This window comes from Maniola hyperantus, chromosome 16 (genome assembly GCF_902806685.2).
Source record: "Maniola hyperantus chromosome 16, iAphHyp1.2, whole genome shotgun sequence".
NCBI classification, from domain to species: Eukaryota; Metazoa; Arthropoda; class Insecta; order Lepidoptera; family Nymphalidae; genus Maniola; species Maniola hyperantus.
Window position 1 is genome coordinate 9,262,270 of NC_048551.1, and position 17,933 is coordinate 9,280,202.

The 17,933-nt window shown below is 41.6% G+C and overlaps 1 protein-coding gene across 2 annotated transcripts in view; it reads right to left on the reverse strand.

Moving 5' to 3' along the window:
• The window catches only part of LOC117989297 (sortilin-related receptor-like), a 53,223-nt gene that overhangs the window by 4,853 nt on the left and 30,437 nt on the right, over positions 1-17,933 (reverse strand). Inside the window, exons 8-24 of one of the 2 annotated variants that reach the window (XM_034976633.2) lie at positions 16,914-16,946; positions 15,416-15,679; positions 13,501-15,022; positions 12,533-12,731; positions 12,178-12,302; positions 11,407-11,628; positions 10,437-10,755; positions 9,542-9,756; positions 8,037-8,198; positions 7,118-7,284; positions 6,501-6,616; positions 5,764-5,990; positions 4,660-4,897; positions 3,569-3,841; positions 2,243-2,381; positions 1,415-1,520; positions 709-834 (exon numbers count right to left, since the gene is read on the reverse strand). In XM_034976633.2, coding sequence (XP_034832524.1) covers positions 709-834; positions 1,415-1,520; positions 2,243-2,381; positions 3,569-3,841; positions 4,660-4,897; positions 5,764-5,990; positions 6,501-6,616; positions 7,118-7,284; positions 8,037-8,198; positions 9,542-9,756; positions 10,437-10,755; positions 11,407-11,628; positions 12,178-12,302; positions 12,533-12,731; positions 13,501-15,022; positions 15,416-15,679; positions 16,914-16,946 — 4,453 coding nt within the window. The remainder of the gene's footprint in view (positions 1-708; positions 835-1,414; positions 1,521-2,242; positions 2,382-3,568; positions 3,842-4,659; positions 4,898-5,763; positions 5,991-6,500; positions 6,617-7,117; positions 7,285-8,036; positions 8,199-9,541; positions 9,757-10,436; positions 10,756-11,406; positions 11,629-12,177; positions 12,303-12,532; positions 12,732-13,500; positions 15,023-15,415; positions 15,680-16,913; positions 16,947-17,933) is intronic. The other variant, XM_034976634.2, reaches the window with a different exon arrangement.

Consider the following 17,933-nt stretch of genomic DNA (forward strand, 5'->3'; position numbering starts at 1 on the left):
CATCTCCGCTCTAGTGTATACCGAGCTTTATAGTTTCGGTAAGTGCATCTGTAAAATTAGAAACTATTACCGTTACAAAAAGGCATAAATTTAAATTTAAAAAAAATTAGGGGACCAAATCTACTTCAAGTGCGTGTTGCCAGTCATGACAAATAGATCCGAGACATGGTCGCTAACTATGGGCCTCATAAAAAGCTCGGAGTCACGTAGAGAGAGTTTCTCTACGACCGACATAACTCAACGGGTTGCGATGCTGCAGTGGCAATAGGCAGGGGATATAGTCCGGAAAACCAATAGACGTTGGAGTCCCAAGGTGCTAGAATAGCGACCTCGTTCCGGCAAGCGCAGCGTTGGAAGACCTTCTACTAGGTGGACAGACAGCATCGAACTAGTCGCAGCGAGCCGCTGGATTCAGGTGCCGCAAGAACATGGCGTGTGGAAGTCCCTGTGTCCAGCATTGGACGTCTATCAGTACCCTTATTATGTCTGTTTGTTGGTTTGTCCTTCAATCACGTCGCAACGGTGCAACGAATTGACGTGATTTTTTGCATGGGTATAGATAATGACTTGACTGACATAGGCTACTTTTTATCCCGGAAAATCAGAGTTCCCACGGGATTTTTAAAAACCTAATTCCACGCGGACGAAGTCGCAGGCATCAGCTAGTCGACTGATAAAGATGATGATGATGATGATGAAATAACTTACGTGCATGCAGACGTTGTACCGGCCGCCCAGGGGTACATTCTCGATGACGTGCGAGAGCGACACCTTGTCCGTCGCGTTCAGCTGGAAGCGACTGATCTTGGTGTGCGTCAGCTCTGTTATATCCAACTGCAATATGTACCATACAATTCTTTATTTGCATAAGGTGTGGTACGCAAGTTGAGATGGAATCGGGGTGAGGATGCCCCGCACACCCGCACAGCCCCCGTCCTGGCTTGGTGTGGACGAGGGCGGGTGACGTGCGGGTGTGCGGGGCGTTACTCCGCCTCCTACCCTGACTACCACTTTAACGAACTAAATCTGGAAGACATGACAAATTTTTTTATACTCTTATAGGTGTTAAATAAAGCCCTGTAAAAAAACTCACGTGTATCCTAACATATCCCCTATGTTAGGATACACGTGAGATTAGCTAGCGCCTAGACTATATTAAAAAATGCGTTCATAGCATCGCATGCATTATATAAGACTAGTGACCCGCCCCAGCTTACAATTTTCATAGGTATCTCTAATTTTTTTGAAAATAAAATATGGCCTGTCACTCAGGAATAACGTAGCTTTCTACTGGTGAAAGCACTTTCAAAATCGGTTCAGTAGTTCCAGAGATTGCTTCCTACAAACAATCTAACTAACTTTACCTCTTTATAACATTAGTATAGATTAGCATCGCTTAAACTAAAATACTTACTCTGTATGCAATTGGTTCAGTAATGACATCACAGCTGGCCTTCCACAAGATCTGTAGTTCGGACTTCTTTTGGTCGAAAACGAAGTGCAAATCCCTAACAGGAGCCCTGTGAAACAAATAGTTAAATTGTAGTTTGAGCTTTTTGCTTGACACTATTAAAATCTCTGGTTTTAATCTTACAAACACCATCAGTATTCAGTAAGGTTAAATGTTTTTTTTAAATTCATTATAACCACACGCTTGACCACAATCACACCTGATCGAAAGTGATGATGTGGTCTAAGATGGGTCGCGTTTACCTAGACAATTGCCTATAAAGAATATACTCTTGTTTTAAAGATACCCGGGTGGGGGTGGTGGGGGTGGTTGGTGGGGTCGTCTAAAACGAATTAGGCGCCATCTCCACGGACGAGAGAATCACAGCGATAGTCTCGCCGTGTGATAAAATTCGATACAAACTCTATGGGCGATACTGTCTCGGCGATAGTTTGTATCGAATTTTGTCACGCAAAGAGACTACCGCCGCGATTCTCTCGTCCATGGCGCCTTACGATTGACAGGAATGATGACCCTGATATTCGTTGGAACATGTTGTTACAGTGCGACAAGGCTCTCTTGGCACTTCAATGACATTGACAGGGGGGCGCTGCTGGAGAACAAAGGCTTAGAATATTCAAACAAAGAATTAAGGGGACACTTGACGGCAACGTTAGTTCCGATTTTCGTCACGCGCCAAGATAGCTTTGTCGCACTGTACTATGAACCACCGCATCTACTGGATCATTTATATATCGCCGCCTATTTTATTATGCCTAGATGTATACTCACTTAGGATCCTCCTTCGTAATGAACTCCTTCAAGACCGACATCGGTGATAGTCCCGCCACGCCCACACAGAACACGTAGGTCTCACAGAGTTGTAGATCCTCGATCACTGTACTGGTATCCTTTGTCTCGAATGACGTATCTGCGAAATTACGGTTCATATTAACCACGGCTTCGACGTCAATGGCAGGCGTCAAATGTTACTTACATTTGACGCTTGGTAGGGTATAAATGACTAGGTATCTTTGATTTCACGCAAGGACGTAGTAATTAATAATTTCATGGCACCCTTAGCCTAATATTTGACAGATTGTCGATTCTGCAGGGCGATTGTCTAAAACCTGCATCAATCATTATTACAATCTCAATTGTTCTGATTGGCTGAATTTGTGCGATTCTTGTTGCAACAATGCATTGTAGCCAATAGTGAGCGAGCATTAACCAATCAGAGATGATTGCGATCGTGACATTGTAGCTGTCAAACAACCGCGGTAGGGCCACAGGATCAAACCGAAAGCTTCCTCACTCTAGTTCACTCTGTCACTGCTATTTAACTATAGCTATAATAGCCTAGTAGCTATAAGACATCCGCCTCCTACTCGGGAGGTCGAGGGTTCGATCCCGTACATGCACCACTTTTTGGAGCTATGTGCGTTTTAAATATCACGTTTATCGGTGAAGGAAAACATCGTGAGGAAACTGGCATGCCAGAGTTCTCCATAATGTTCTCAAAATTGTGTGAAGTCTGTCAATCTGCACTTGGCCAGCGTGGTACTCTACCCGTGCTCAGCAGTGAGCGGGCGATGCAATGAGTTGATTTTGCCTGTATATTTTTTCTGTTTCTATTGCTGCTATAACAGCAAATAATAAAAATTTCAAAATGGCCAGTGGCCAATAAAAATACTAAAATAGGATGGCACGCAAACTTTCGTGTGCGAGTCCATTTTGTTAACCAATTATATATAAGTAACGTCTTCTATCTATCGTATCCGAACTAGTGGTAGATGCATTTGACGATTCCAGAGTACTTGTAAAAATTTAATTGAATAATTATTGAATTATTTTTATTTATTCCATCTACACGCACGAAACGTTTTGCGTCATCATTCCTCATACGTATGGCTAAGGTTTGGAATACTCTTCCGCGATATGTGTTTCCTAGCAATTACAACCCGGGTATCTTTAAAACAAGAGTGAATAAGCACCTTCTAGGTAAATGCGTCCCATCTTAGGCCACATCATCACTTCCCATAAGGTGTGATAATGGTCAAGCGTATACCTATAATGAATTAAAAAAAAACACATCGTTCTATTCTCGTATTCTCTTACCGTTAATCAAATGTCCCGAGTTCAGTCTCAAATCCTTCAGCAGTAAATAATGCACTTGGTACTCCAGTTCTCTGCCCTTGAAGTGGTCGACGGGCGCGCTCCAGGACAGCTTCATTGAAGAGCGACTCCCCTTTACGTGTTCAGCGCTCAAGTTAACTGGCTCGTTTGGCGTGCCTTCGGTCAGGACGGGTATCGTGAATGGTTGCCCGATCATCCCGTTCTTGTACGCCTTGATATCGATGTATAATTGCACATTCTTGTGCAGGTTTTGGACTGAAATAGTTATATTTGCTTATAGCAATCTTTGATGATTTCTGGTTTTATTAGTTTGTGTGACATTGGGGCCGATTCTCTTGTACACAATCTCTAAACTAAACTAAATTAACAGGTCTAAATTTAGTTCTATCCTTTTCCGCAAGCAACATTATGAAAGGGATAGCAATAGATTTAGACGTGCTATTTTAGTTTAGTTTAGAGATTGTGTACAACGGAATTAGCCTCTATGTTTGGTTCAATTTTACGGTTCCGTATCTCCCTCCCGTATCGTAAAAAGGGAACCCTTGTAGATCGTTATAACCTATGTAGGTTCTGTCTGTCTGTCAAGACCTGCCATGGGAATCAAAACCTCTAGGGTACTTCCCGTTGACCTAGAATTATGAAATTTGGCAGGTAGCAATATCTTACAGCAGTAAACCAGGTAGACCGTGCAAGGCTGCCACCAGGAAGCCCTCTATGCCTCTCAGCTTGTTGCATTTGAGGGACACTGAGGTGGGAGAAAAATGGGGCATGAAATTGTCTATAGACTAGACAAAGATTCACCGACTGGCTCTGTTATCCATTAAGGGCGCGGCAGCCTCGACTCCACCAGCTAACACTCTACGTCTCTCAGCTTCTTCTATATATATATATATTGACACTTTATTGCACACAACACAAAGTAAACATTGAAAAAACACAATACAGGATCTTATTCTAATAGATGTAGCATGCAAAGGCGGCCTTATCGCTAAAGCGATCTCTTCTATTTGAGAGACATCGCGGTTGGAGAGAGACAGGACATGGAATTGTCTATAGACTAGACAAGGACTCACCGACGGCCATGTTGTCCGTAGTGTCGATGACGGGGGGCTGCGGGTACTGGCGCGGCAGCCTCGTCTCCACCAGGTAGCCCTCTACCCCTCTCAGCGAGTTCCATTTGAGCGACACCGAGTCGGAAGAGAGACGGGTCATGCTCGCATTGACGATGTCGTCAATATCGCCGCCTTCGTCGAACGTCAAGTTCATTACGGTTGACGAGTCTGACGTGAAACCGTTATTGGTGGCCGTTACCTACATTTAAAAAAACGCAAATGTTTACTGGTCCAGTTTCAAACGAAACAACATTTTCCTTATAATGTAAAGCAAAATTTCTCGGATTTGTGTTAAATTGTAGAAGATTTACAGTACGCGGCAGAAAGTAATGTACATCGGCCTTTAGAATGACGTTTCGGCTTTGTAGAGGGTTGTCTCTGTCACTCATACCTATATAATGTTTTGTCGATCTCAACGACAGATACTACGCTCTACAAATCTGTTATCTCCATCTAACGGTCGATGTATATAGCTTTCTGCCGCGTACTGTAACTGATACAAAGTGATAAGCAATCATCATTATCGTCAACCGATAGACGTCCACTACTGGACATAGGCCTCTAGTGGGGATTTCCACACGCCACGGTATCCAGCGGACCCCAGCGACATATCATGATTAAAGTAAATAATTTATTTGTGTGTAACAAGCTTTTATGTTGAAACATTTAGTTGGCATCAGTAAGCCTAAAGAAATTTCATTTTATTACAAAAAATTGCAATGCGGGTGTATGAAAAACCACTCACCACCGAGAAGGAATAATTCTTGTTAGGCTTGAAATAGCCAAAGATGAAAAAAATAGAAATACACAGAGGCGTTTTCGCTCAAGGCTGGTACAATCTTCTCCATGGGAGGCAATGGAGGCAAATATTTTTAAGCCATGTTAATCATGACTAACATTCTGGTTTCCCCTCCAACTAAGCGTGAAGCATGTGCTAGGAGTAGGTACGACAATAGTTCAACAGGTGGGGTTTGAATCGCCGACCTTCCAGGATTCAGTCTGCTGCTCCACCGTTGAGCTATTGAGGCTCCTTATTGCAATGTGGGTGTATAAAAAACCACTCACCCAGAAGGAATAATTCTTGTTAGGCTTGAAGTAGCCAAAGATGACGAAGGAGACCGAGGCGTTGTTGCTGGAGGCTGGTACAATCTTCTCCATGGGCGGCAGCGGAGGCACATAGTATACGGTGTAATGCTGCACGATGCCGCGCGGTTCGCTTGGCGGGTCCCATACCAGGTTCACTCGACTACCGACCATTTGACGGACGGTTAGACGCCGCGGTGGTGAAGGTACTGGTAGAATAACAAGTAATTTAAAATAAAAAAATCGGCCAAGTGCGAGTCTGACTCGCGCATCAAGGGTTCCGTACTACAGTCGTTATGGACATTTTGCGCGATAAATCAAAAACTATCTCTACATAGTATAAAATAAAGTCGCTTTCCGCTATCTGTAACCTCGAGGCGAACTCGAGCCGAACTCGAGTCGAACTAGGGTCGAACTCGAGTCGAACTAGGGTCGAACTCGAGTCGAACTAGAGTTGACCTCGAGACGAACTCGAGTCTAACTAGAGTCAAACTAGAGTCGAACTAGAGTCGAACTCGAGCCGAACTAGAATCGAACTCGATTCGAACTCGAGCCGAACTAGAATCGAACTTGAGTCGACTCGAGTCGGCTGAACTAGAGTCGAACTAGAATCGAACTCGAATCGAACTAGAGTCGAACTCGAGTCGAACTAGAATCGTACTCGAGTGAAACTCGAGTCACGAGATACAGTAAAATCAACGTTAAAAAATGAAACATACCTCCTTCGCCAGTAGTCGTATTAACATATTTCATCGATGCATAAGTCTTATTGGATTTGCTGTCTTGAATGTAAACAGTAACGTTGTAGTTGGTGAACGGCTCCAAATCCGTGAATCTGTACCCAAAAAAATATTTGTTTTAAATGCATTATAATAGCTTCCATTATCGTAAAATATCGTTTGATGAGTTTTATCTATACTAATATTATAAAGAGGTAAAAGTTTATTCGTAGGAACTAGGAAGTAATCTCTGGAATTTCTAAAACTGAATTGGTAGGTTTAAAAGTATTGATATACTTTTTCGCGGGAAACCTTGTGAAAGAGACATCACTAGTTTTAGACTTGTTACTTTAGAGATCGTGTACAATTGAATAAGCAACATTACTTTGATCTTTAAAATTCTGAGAAAAACTCTTAGTCCTTATATTCACATAAATAAATAAAAATAAATTATCATTGCAAATAGCAAGATCGTTGGTACAAAAAAGATGGAAGTATACAATATAAAGAGCCCTAAACATTCGACTAAATTAATAGTGTGCAAATATTTTAAGAGAGAGATCAAAAAGTTTTAGAAATAAATGTATCATGTATTCGTAATAATCGTAATTTCTTACCTGTACACGCTATCGGTGGTCCAAGTCTTATTCTGCCACACCCCGTCGCTGACCTTAGCTATTGAGAACAGGAAGGTGTATAAGACCATCTTCTGCTGCGCCATCCAACACGATATAAGGAAGCTCGTCGAGTTGATAGACGATTGGTCCACGCCGATGCTTAGGAACTGTACGACAAAAGTGATCTTTATAATTTCAACTCATTACCGGTCCACTACTGAGCACGAGTCTCCTCTGAGAATGAGAAGGGAGTTTAGGCCATAGTCCACCATGCTGGTCAAATTTCGATTGGCAGAATTCCAAGACCATTATGGCATATGACCTCAGACATACAGGTTTCCTCAGGATATTTTCCTTAACCGTTAAGGTAAGTGATAATATTATGTAATCAGTGAAAATGTGGTTAAAACACAAAGTTGAAAAGTTAAAGGTGCATGCCTTAAATCGAACCTCACACTCCCCTAATGGTAGGCCAAGGACTTAATCACTAGGCTATCACGACAAAGTATTATGCTTAAAATATAATATTATAACATGACATTAATCACATTGAACACGACGAAGTTCAACGTTATTGGTTCGCTGGTATACACTTTCGATTTAGGATTTCGACAATTTTTAGACCTTCCATCTGTCCGTCCGTCTGTCTGTCTGTAAGCGGACTGTATCTTATGAACCATAAGTATTGGTAGGGAGTTTTGAAATTTTCAGTGTGCTATAACAACAAACAAAAAATTACAAAAATGGTGTCTACCATGAGAATAAAAAACATAGTGTTATATCTTGTACGATGGTACGGAACCCCTCGTGTGCGAGTCCGACTCGCAGTTGGCCGGTTTTTAATCGTGTCTGCGTTATTTTACACACAACGTTTCAAAATATTCGAATGTTAGATTCCAGGATGTAAGATAGCACTGACCTGGTAAAGGTGATTTTCGCTCGCGTCGGAGGAGCAGTTAGCCTCATCCGTCCCATCGTAGCAGTCCTGGTGTCCGTTGCACACCATCACCTGCCACAGGCAGCGCGTCCCGTCGTCGCATTGGAAGTAGCGCGATGGACATTCCACGGTCGCTTTGTGTTTCTGTATTTAAAAAAAAAAAAAATTACAGGATAGGCTTGCGTTTGACCACAAGGTGATCTAGACGCCTATTGGGTATTTTCCTACTTTTGAATTTGATAAATATTATTACTTTATTATAAACAAGGATAAAAATAATGACGTACGCTGAAAAAAAATATGAAAATCCAACAAAGATTTACAAAGTTACAGGCATTTTAATTTTGGAGTGGGAGGGTCTTCTATCCCTTTCTCACAAAGCGAAAATTTGTATGAAACCGCACGAAGCTACTATGGCATTAGTAAGGTGTGACGTCAAAATGCTATATCGCTATCTCTGTCTAATCAGAAATATTTAAATGCTTATAACTTTTTTGTTATTTGATCGATTTAATTAGTTTTTTTCAGTTTACGTCATTATTTTTATCCTTGTTTATAATAAAAGTAATAAAAAAACTGGAGTCAAATACCCAATTCACTCTTGCCTTAAAGATACTTAAGTTCTCTTCTTCTTTCTTATTGGGGGTTTTTTCGCACTTAGAACCTTTTCACAATACTTTCGGTACGACGTCCGCATCGCATCGCAAGAACGACGTCGCGTCTTAACGCGATTCCTATGCAAATTCCCACTATGCGCTGTATGTTGTCGTAGAATTGTATGATGCGACGACGCGTCGCAAGTATTGTGAAAGGGCCCATAGACGTAGCCGCCCGTTGTACGTGAGGTACTACGTGGCAGGAAACACGGACGCCGGAAGGCGTTTCAAATATTAGCGGTTTGTATCAGAAACGTTGAGCACAAAGTTTTGTGCGAGTAGATTGGATGTAATAATATATAATGATATAATGGCGACCTCGCACCGAGTCGCAGGGAGCCGCTGGATTCAGGCGGCGGAAGACCGTAGCGTGTGGATATCTCTACAAGAGATCTATGTCTAGCAGTGGACGTCTATCGTTGATAATGTTGGTGATGATTAGGGGTACTCAATCAATCAATCAATCAATCAGCCTGTTTGCGTCCACTGCTGGATATAGGCCTTCCCAAGAGCGCGCCACCACACACGATCCTCTGCCTTCCTCATCCACCCACTTCCCGCTACCTTGTTAAGGTCGTCAGTCCAGCGGGTCGGAGGTCTTCCCACACTGCGTTTGCCGATACGCGGTCTCCATTCCAGAACACGTCTGCCCCAGCGGCCATCGGTTCTGCGGCAGACGTGGCCTGCCCACTGCCACTTCAGCTGGCTAATTCGATGAGCTATGTCAGTCACTTTGGTTCTCCAACGGATTTCCTCGTTACGGATTTCGCTCGTTCCGCTCCATAGCACGCTGAGCGAATTTGAACTTGTGGTAGGGTAGGGGGTACTCACGTTAGCGCAATGCTGCTCGTCGCTGTGGTCGGCACAGTCCAGCACGCCATCGCACAGCTGGTTGTCGCGGATGCACGTGAGCCCGTCCGCGCACGGCGTGCTGTCAGGCTCGCAGCGCGGAGCACCCGCGGGGCTGCGCGCACAGCCGCGCTCGTCTGCGCCGTCCGCGCAGTCGTTGGTCGAGTCACACACCCAGGATAGGGGGATGCATATGCCTGGATAGCCAGGATAAATGTTATGTTGGCTTCTTGGGGTGATGACTCTTTCACACATATCAAATACCCAATGTATTATGTTCTTACTACGTGATACTACACTACTAAATAAGGTATGTTTCATCCTAATAATGCACAATTATACAAGCCAAGCTTTCTTTTCTTTTCTAAACAACATCAATAAAATCATACTTAACTACCCCTATAATAAATGCGAGTGTATTTGTTGGCATGTTGGTTTATCTTCAACCACGTAACAGTGGAGTAACGGATATAGTTCAAATTTTTCGTAAGTCCGTTTAGTCGCACGGTAGCGCGATCCAGGTCACCCATACCGCGCACTTTGGCTGCGCTCAACGCGCTGCTGAAGGAGTCCCCTCGCTGTGACATATTTGCTGACAAATGGGCTGACCTCATGGGTCAGATTTTGCACTTTTGTGAAAATTTTTGCTTTTTAAAATTTATAATTTTAACAATTTTTGTATGTATGTTTATGTTAGTTGAACTCGTAGTTTAATTAGTGTAATTGGCTTTATGGCCGTTCTAATTAAATAATAAATAAATAAATAATAATAATAATAATAATAGTTAAAGACCTGGAGAGTGACATGGGCTACTGTTTATCCCGGAAGATAATAATACTTCCATCTAGTAACAAGATAATCTTAAAACAAACATACCAGGGGAGCATGTAAACTGGTTCTTGCCGCACTTCTGCCTAGTCGCATCGTGCTCAGGGCTGACAGCGGCCTTGTCTGGAACCACTAAGCCGCACGCAAGTTCATCCGAGTTGTCCCCACAGTCGTCTATGCCGTCGCAGCGCCACCAGTACGGCAGGCAGTTGGCGTTGTCACATTTGAACATCCAATCAGCGCATGTGCCGTTGTTGGGAAAGTCTGGCTTTTCAGGACGGGGGAGTAATTTAGTATGAGTTTTGGGCGCGCAGTCCTTTTCGTCTGATCCCTCAGCATCACCGCAGTCGTTTTCACCGTCACACACCTATAGATAGAAAAATATATTTTGTACACACTCTAAAAATAAAAAGAAGTAAAAGAATATGAAACCCAAGCCCGTAGATAGAATAATAGGTAGATTTAAGTACTGTGTAACCACGATGTATGAGATAGCGATAACACGACGTAACGATGAATATAACACGACAATTATTACCATTGTTTAGTAGTCAATATTTGTATTAACCGATCAACAATATTCGTATTAAACGTTTTTTATGTGAAAACAAGTAAATAACTAATGAGAAATACAATTACGCCACGAATTCTCAAAGTTTGTTTTGCAACTTCTTGTATGTATTCTTGAAAAAAACCGGTTACACGATAAGGGACAAAAAATAGGTTAGCTGCGTCTCTGTTTATCACATTAGTAACTTTATCTGTGCTCTCTTTTTAGTGCGAATGAGAAAGCAAACGTTCTTGTACCTACCTTTATTACTCTATCTACGCCCAAGCCCCAATAGTCCGTCCCTAAATTCTCGCGGTTGTCAAAAAAATGCAATCATTTATATTCAAGAGTGGATAACATACCCACCAATAATGCTGGCGTGCAAAATCTGCATCATTGATGACTTCTAGTTCTCACACTTATTCACCAACATCTTATATCACAACACCACCAAGCAGACAAACTTACCCAGGACATGTAAATGCATTTTCCGCTCGGGCATCGGTACATATAAGGCGCGCACGTGGAATTCTTGCATCTGTCCTCTCTCTCATCCTCGCCCCCGGGACAGTCTCTCTCTCCGTCGCACACCCACGAGTTGGGTATGCAGAGGGCATTACTGTCATTACCGCAGAGGAAGACATGGCCTGCTACACAGCTTAGCGTGTCCGGTCGCTTTGGTAGAGATTGCTAAGGAAAGTTATTGGTTTTTATAGACAGCAAATTTTCAGTGATCGATACAATCTAAGGGCTCTTTTCTGGGGACGCGGCGCGTTGCGCGTTGCGTGGTGCGTCGCGTCGCACTGGAAACTCAAGCATATGGACAAGTATGAGATCGTTTATGAAGAAGTGTTTGCTTGTTATATGGCGTAGTACGACGCGCGACGCGACGCGCAATGCGCCGCGTCTCAAGAAAAGAGCTCTAAAGATCAAGCGTTTAAGACAAACTTTATGACAATGTCATAAAACTGTACAGCGGAACGACATCAGACGTGTTGCAGGGAGCCGTTGGACTAAGGCGGCGCAAGACCGTGGCGTGTAGAAGTCCCTACAAGAGACCTATGTCCAGCAATGGATGACTATCTGTTGATGATGATGATGATGATGATACGAAGCGATTTGTCTTCTTATTTCTAATTCGAACCACTAGGATATAGGCTACATCATCACTTGCCACCAGGCCTGATTGCAGGCAAGCGCTAGTCTATAAATTAAAAAAAAACTGCAGAAAATAATTACCGTGCAATTACGTTCGTCCGATCCATCCTTACAGTCGTTGTCTCCGTCGCACACCCATCTCTTTTCTATGCAATTCCCATTGGCACAAGTAAACTGATTTTCTGAACAATTTTGTTTAGCACAATCTGTAAAAAAAGAGTAAGATAATATGATTTATGTTTAACAGCAATTTTAACACAGAAAAGTGTTCGCGTTCTTTAAGTAGAATTTACGTTGCGCGATCAAATAGAGAGCTGTGAAAAGTCTACTCCTCCAATATTCTGGTGCTCGATAAAGATCAGGTGATCAAACCAATCAACAAATAGCAGCAGCCGTAGGACCAACGGCTTTACGTACCTAACTAGAATAACATTACCTTTCTCGTCGCTCATGTCCAGACAGTCCATATCGCCGTCGCAACGCCAATGCGGCAGGTAGCAGCGCGAGTCGTCGCACGCTATCATGTACGGCTCGCACGTGCAGCTCGCCTCGTCCGAGTTGTCCCCACAGTCGTCGTTGCCATCGCAACGCCACGTGTTTGTTATGCACACTCCATTTTTACATGTGAACTCGTGCTAAAATACACACACACTCTCAATTAAGTACTCTTAAACTTTTTGATTTCATTTATAGAATCAGCTATTTATTGTTAACATATGTATAGTTGAACAACTTTTCTGTAGTATTCGTACAGAAAAATTGATCACGGTATTTGATGAGTGCGCAGTGACTATACGATTCCGCATAATCGATGGTTTGCGGAACGATTACGGAAACTGACTCTTTAGACTTGAAGTTTAAGAAAACAGTGGCCCTACTGCGGTTGTTTGACAGCTACAATGTCACGATCGCAATCATCTCTGATTGGTTAATGCTGGCTCACTATTGGCCACAATGCATTGTTGCAACAAAAATCGCACAAATTCAGCCAATCAGAACAATTGAGATTGTAATAATGATTGATGCAGGTTTTAGACAATCGCCCTACAGATATATATGTAGGAAAGACTGAAAGCCTTAGAAGATTATGATGATAATGATTAAGACGGATAAGTCAGGATCACAACATATTAGATTAACCGAGCCAACGTGGGCGTACTAACAATAATCTCGCATACTACGAGAGACAACACCAACTACCCTCAACTATACCTACCCTCAATGATAATGAGTCATATACATTTTTGAGCAGGAACATGAGAGAATATTTAATAGCATATATGGTTGTCCAAAATGCCCAGTGAGCATGATGGTATGGATGTTAATTTCTTGAACCCTTATTATTGTAACAGACAAAAAAGGAATTTTACAAATGCAAAAAACCACATGAGATGTGCTACTTACCGCACTGCAGGATCCATCTTGCTTAGCACACGTCATGTTCGGGGCGGGCTCTAAACCACTCGGGCACATACACTTGCCGTTGACGCTCTTAAACCCATCCGGACACAGACAGCTGAAGGTGTTACCCGGACCGCCGAGGCACAGTGTATCGCAGCTTGTGTTCTTGTACGAGCAAGCGTTGCTTCCGTGTTGCATGAAATATGCGAACACTTTCAAGTCCATCAAACCAGACAGGGAGTCGTTGATCGTTACAATATTAGCCCCGGTGTCCTTATCGGCCGTAAATATGGACTTCGCCTTCCAATCATCCCAGTACATTTTATTCTTTAAAACCGCCACGGCAAACGGATGAGACACTTTGTCATCGTTCCACAGAATCCTTCGGAAGTATTGGCCGTTCAAATCTGCACTAGCTATGTAGTCTTCCATTGCATCTACCCAGTATATCCTATCTGCCATTTGATCAATAGTTATACCGTTAGGCCATTTGACGATTGGATTTGTGAATAGCTTTTTTACTTCTTTTCCGTCTAGGTTAGATCTTGAAACTGATGGGTGATTTCGGTCCCAGTCTGTCCAAAATAGGTATCCTGCTCTAGGGTGTACCGCGATACCGCGTGGTTTCGAAAGAACTTTGGAGTCTAAAATCGTAGCTCTCATTCTGCCTCGAGAAGAGAGGTCGGTTCTGACGGCTTCTATTTTCTTTCTAAGACCGTCAACAAAGAACAGCACATTCGAAATCCAATCCAGGGCCATACCTTCTATACTTGCTAACTCTGTATCGACAACAGTCTCTTGGGCATTTCCGTTGTCAAAACACTGACGAATAATCTTATCGACTTCGATATCAGCCCAATAAATGCAGTTATTTTTCATATCAAATTCTATTGCTACTATATTTTGTTGACCCCTAACCGGTATCAAGGTTGAGTTATCCGATAAATCGATCCGCGCTATTCTATCTCTCAAAGCGACCAGAATGAATTCAGTCGGCTCTTCCAAAGGACACGGTACTAGATCTGGTTCGTAAGGCATATAGAACGAGGTGGTGCAAACATCTCCGTCAATCATTCGGTACCCTTTAGTTCTTTCGTAGAAATGTCCAGGACGACAGTCCGAGGGTGTAGCGTAAGGGTCGTAACTTAAGCTTTGATTGCGGATACAAACTTTATGGGACAGTACAAAGCCAAAGTCGCATTCGTAATCGCGCCTGCTGCATTCACAGAACTCTTTTTTGACCGGTCTTTCGTAGGCAATGCCGTTGTAACAGTTCGTATGTGCCATACGTCTTTGGAACGTGTCCCGAGTACCGAGGACACAGGATACTGGCGAATTAGGCGGCGTAGGAGACCAAAACTTGTAATCGTTATCCGTACAATTGCGGGGGAAAGTGTTAAATAGATCGATTGTAATAATTATCCATTGATGTTGTTCATTAGCGGAACCAAACATAGTGAACGTCGTTGTATTTTCCCCAGGCTCAGTCATGAGTCCATATATACGTAGGTCATCCGCGTTGAACCTAGGAACGCAATGAAGGAGTTATTGTACTGGGAAAAAACAGCTTAATATTGTTTATAACTAAGTATGTCTACAAAACATTATTCAAACAAATCTCCAACAATTTATCACATATTATCTTTAAGTAAGCCACATTTTATCTCTTTAAATTACAATCAATAACATATAATAAGTATTATAAAACAAACGGCTTCGATTAAAAATCTTTAAAATAAATTTTGTTTTGGTCTGAAAAATTCTTTTTCAATTCTTCTCTATCATTTTTATTGAACAGCCAATGGTACTGATTCTGATCGCAGCTAGGTTTTAGAACAGGTTTTCTTACAAAAATCTTATTCTTACCAATTGCAATTAGTTTAGATAAAAACTTCGGAATCAATCAAATTTTACTTACTGATAAGAGTTCCAGTCGATGCCTTCGTTTGTGGAATACAAAATCCTTCTTGTTTCTCCTCTAGATTTGAAATATTTTACGGCCACTAAAACACCGCCGTGGTCACCGTAGTTAAAGAAATAGTAATCCTTGAGTATTCTCTTCCAACTAAGACCGGCATCTCTACTTATGTAAACCCCAGGGATCCCCTTCAGTGATTTGCCCAACACTCCTGTTGCCATTATAATTCCTGGAGCCGACTTAGAGCTCATTATACTTGCTGATCTAAAATAAAATATATACATATACAATGTACATACATAATTGATATTTAAAGTATGGTGATCCAATGTTTTGTGAGCAATATCGTGCATTTTCAAACCTGTAATTTGTGCCTCATTATTGGATGAACTATCCAGTAAGAGCGGTTACGCACTCATCCGATCCGAGTCCGTGAAAATACGGACATAAAAACTCGGACCGAACTCGGATATTACTTACGCACTAATCCGATCTCTGATCCAAACCTAAGCTAATCAGTGGACATCTTTGACATATCTATATATACGTCCGATTTTTATCCGAGGCACATCTGAGATATTTTCATGGATGTCGGAGAGAACTCGGATGATGGAAGTCGGAGCTAGTGCGTAGTGCGTATTCGGAACGTATTTTCACGGATTCGGATTGGATGCAGTGCGTGATCGCCCCAACTAACCTATATTGTTACGAGAATCTATCCCCTGAATCCAAAGGCCTGTATAAATCATACTCAGTGGGGTATTAGTGTATTATCAATTAAGAGCAAATTACTTATTTGTTTTCTCATATGCTAAAACTTTTGTGTTGTAAAAATAATAATTAAATCGATTTTTCAATACAACAATAATAATATCCTGGCCTAGCCTGTAAGAGATCACTGTAGTGTAGGTCGCCCTTTGTTTTTAAGTAAATCCTATATTTTTTATTCTTTGTTATAGTATTAAGCAATAAAAATGTTTATATAAATAAATAAAAATGCTTGGAACGCGCTGAATGTTTCTTGTATATTGAAAATCCCATAAACATTCCATTACGATGAAGTATTTCCCTTGACATGATAAAAACTTTATGAGTACCTAGTTCTTTTTATGTATTTCAACTTTAAATACATACAACTATAATTCCTAGTAATAAATATTCGTGATAAAATCAAATGTGTATACCCCAACCATAAAAATAAATAGCATCTCAATTGCGAACTAAATTACATACTACCAACTAGTAACTAGGCGATGTAGGTATACCATGAGTTAATAACAACAATGAGCGTAATATCTGAATAAAATCCAAACAAGCATGACGCAAATAAAATAATGGCAAAACACTTGATGATTTCCACAAAATCCTACAAAAATCGTCCCACATAATGTAATTTTTAAGTTAATAAATTTTTCGCATTTCATTCCCCCAGTCAAAAGCTCCCCGTCTAATGCAAATCAGATATCAACACAACATTCTCTATAACTCTATTCTTTACCTCGACACACTGTCTGTGACATTCCCAGGTTGACTGCAAAGAATTATTATCTATTACATTATGTTTGCCAACTACTCTTATCGCTGAGTCGATAAGCTATGATTTGGGAGAAGTTTCCCTAGCGTACTCCCCAGTTCCTTGTTGTCCATACAACTACCTAGTACGCAACAGGTCGAGATGTCAATCTGGGAGGGAACGCTCCGCACACCCGCACAGCCCCGCGCTAGCCCAGTGCAGGCGAGCACGAGTGACGTGCGGGTGTGCGGGACCTCCCTCCGCCTCACACCCCGATTGCCATCTGTCGCGTACTATAGTTTAATTCTCATTTGAGTATTATAAATGAATGAAATAAATGGTTTCCAGATTTCTGTAAAACTGTCGTTTTAAAGAAGTCTGGGAAACCAGACTCAGACAATAATTTTGAGAATGTCTCTACAAAATTTTATTGAGATTGATGGTTCGATTGGTAATTACTTAAATGAGAACTATACTACGTTTGTTCGAAGTCCTCTAAGAATAAACTCTTTTAAAGGACACACAAAGTTAAATTATATTCACAAAATGCTATAAGATAGTTTTAAAATCATAAATTCTGTATCTAAAACTAGAAAGCAGCTAAACAACGACGTCTTTAGAATAAGTGTCTGTGTTTAGACATTTCATCCTTTCCACAAAGCACAAAAAGTCACTGAGCTTTAGAGACGAAAATACAAGTCCTAGTATTCGACCTTAAGATATGAATATTTTGAACGCCCGATAAAAGGCCACCCTAGTAAAGACGACGCCAAACTTTCTGATCGCCCTGAAATTGCAACGGCCGCCTCATAAGTACAAATAACTATATTAATAATAATCAATTTATTATTATTTAATCAAACAAAAAACGTTCTTTCTTTTTCATCCCACACAGAAACGACAATTATCTCGCTCTCCGGCGTCTTCCGGCTGATACCCGTAGGGCGATTGTCTTAAACCTGCATCAATCATTATTACAATCTCAATTGTTCTGATTGGCTGAAT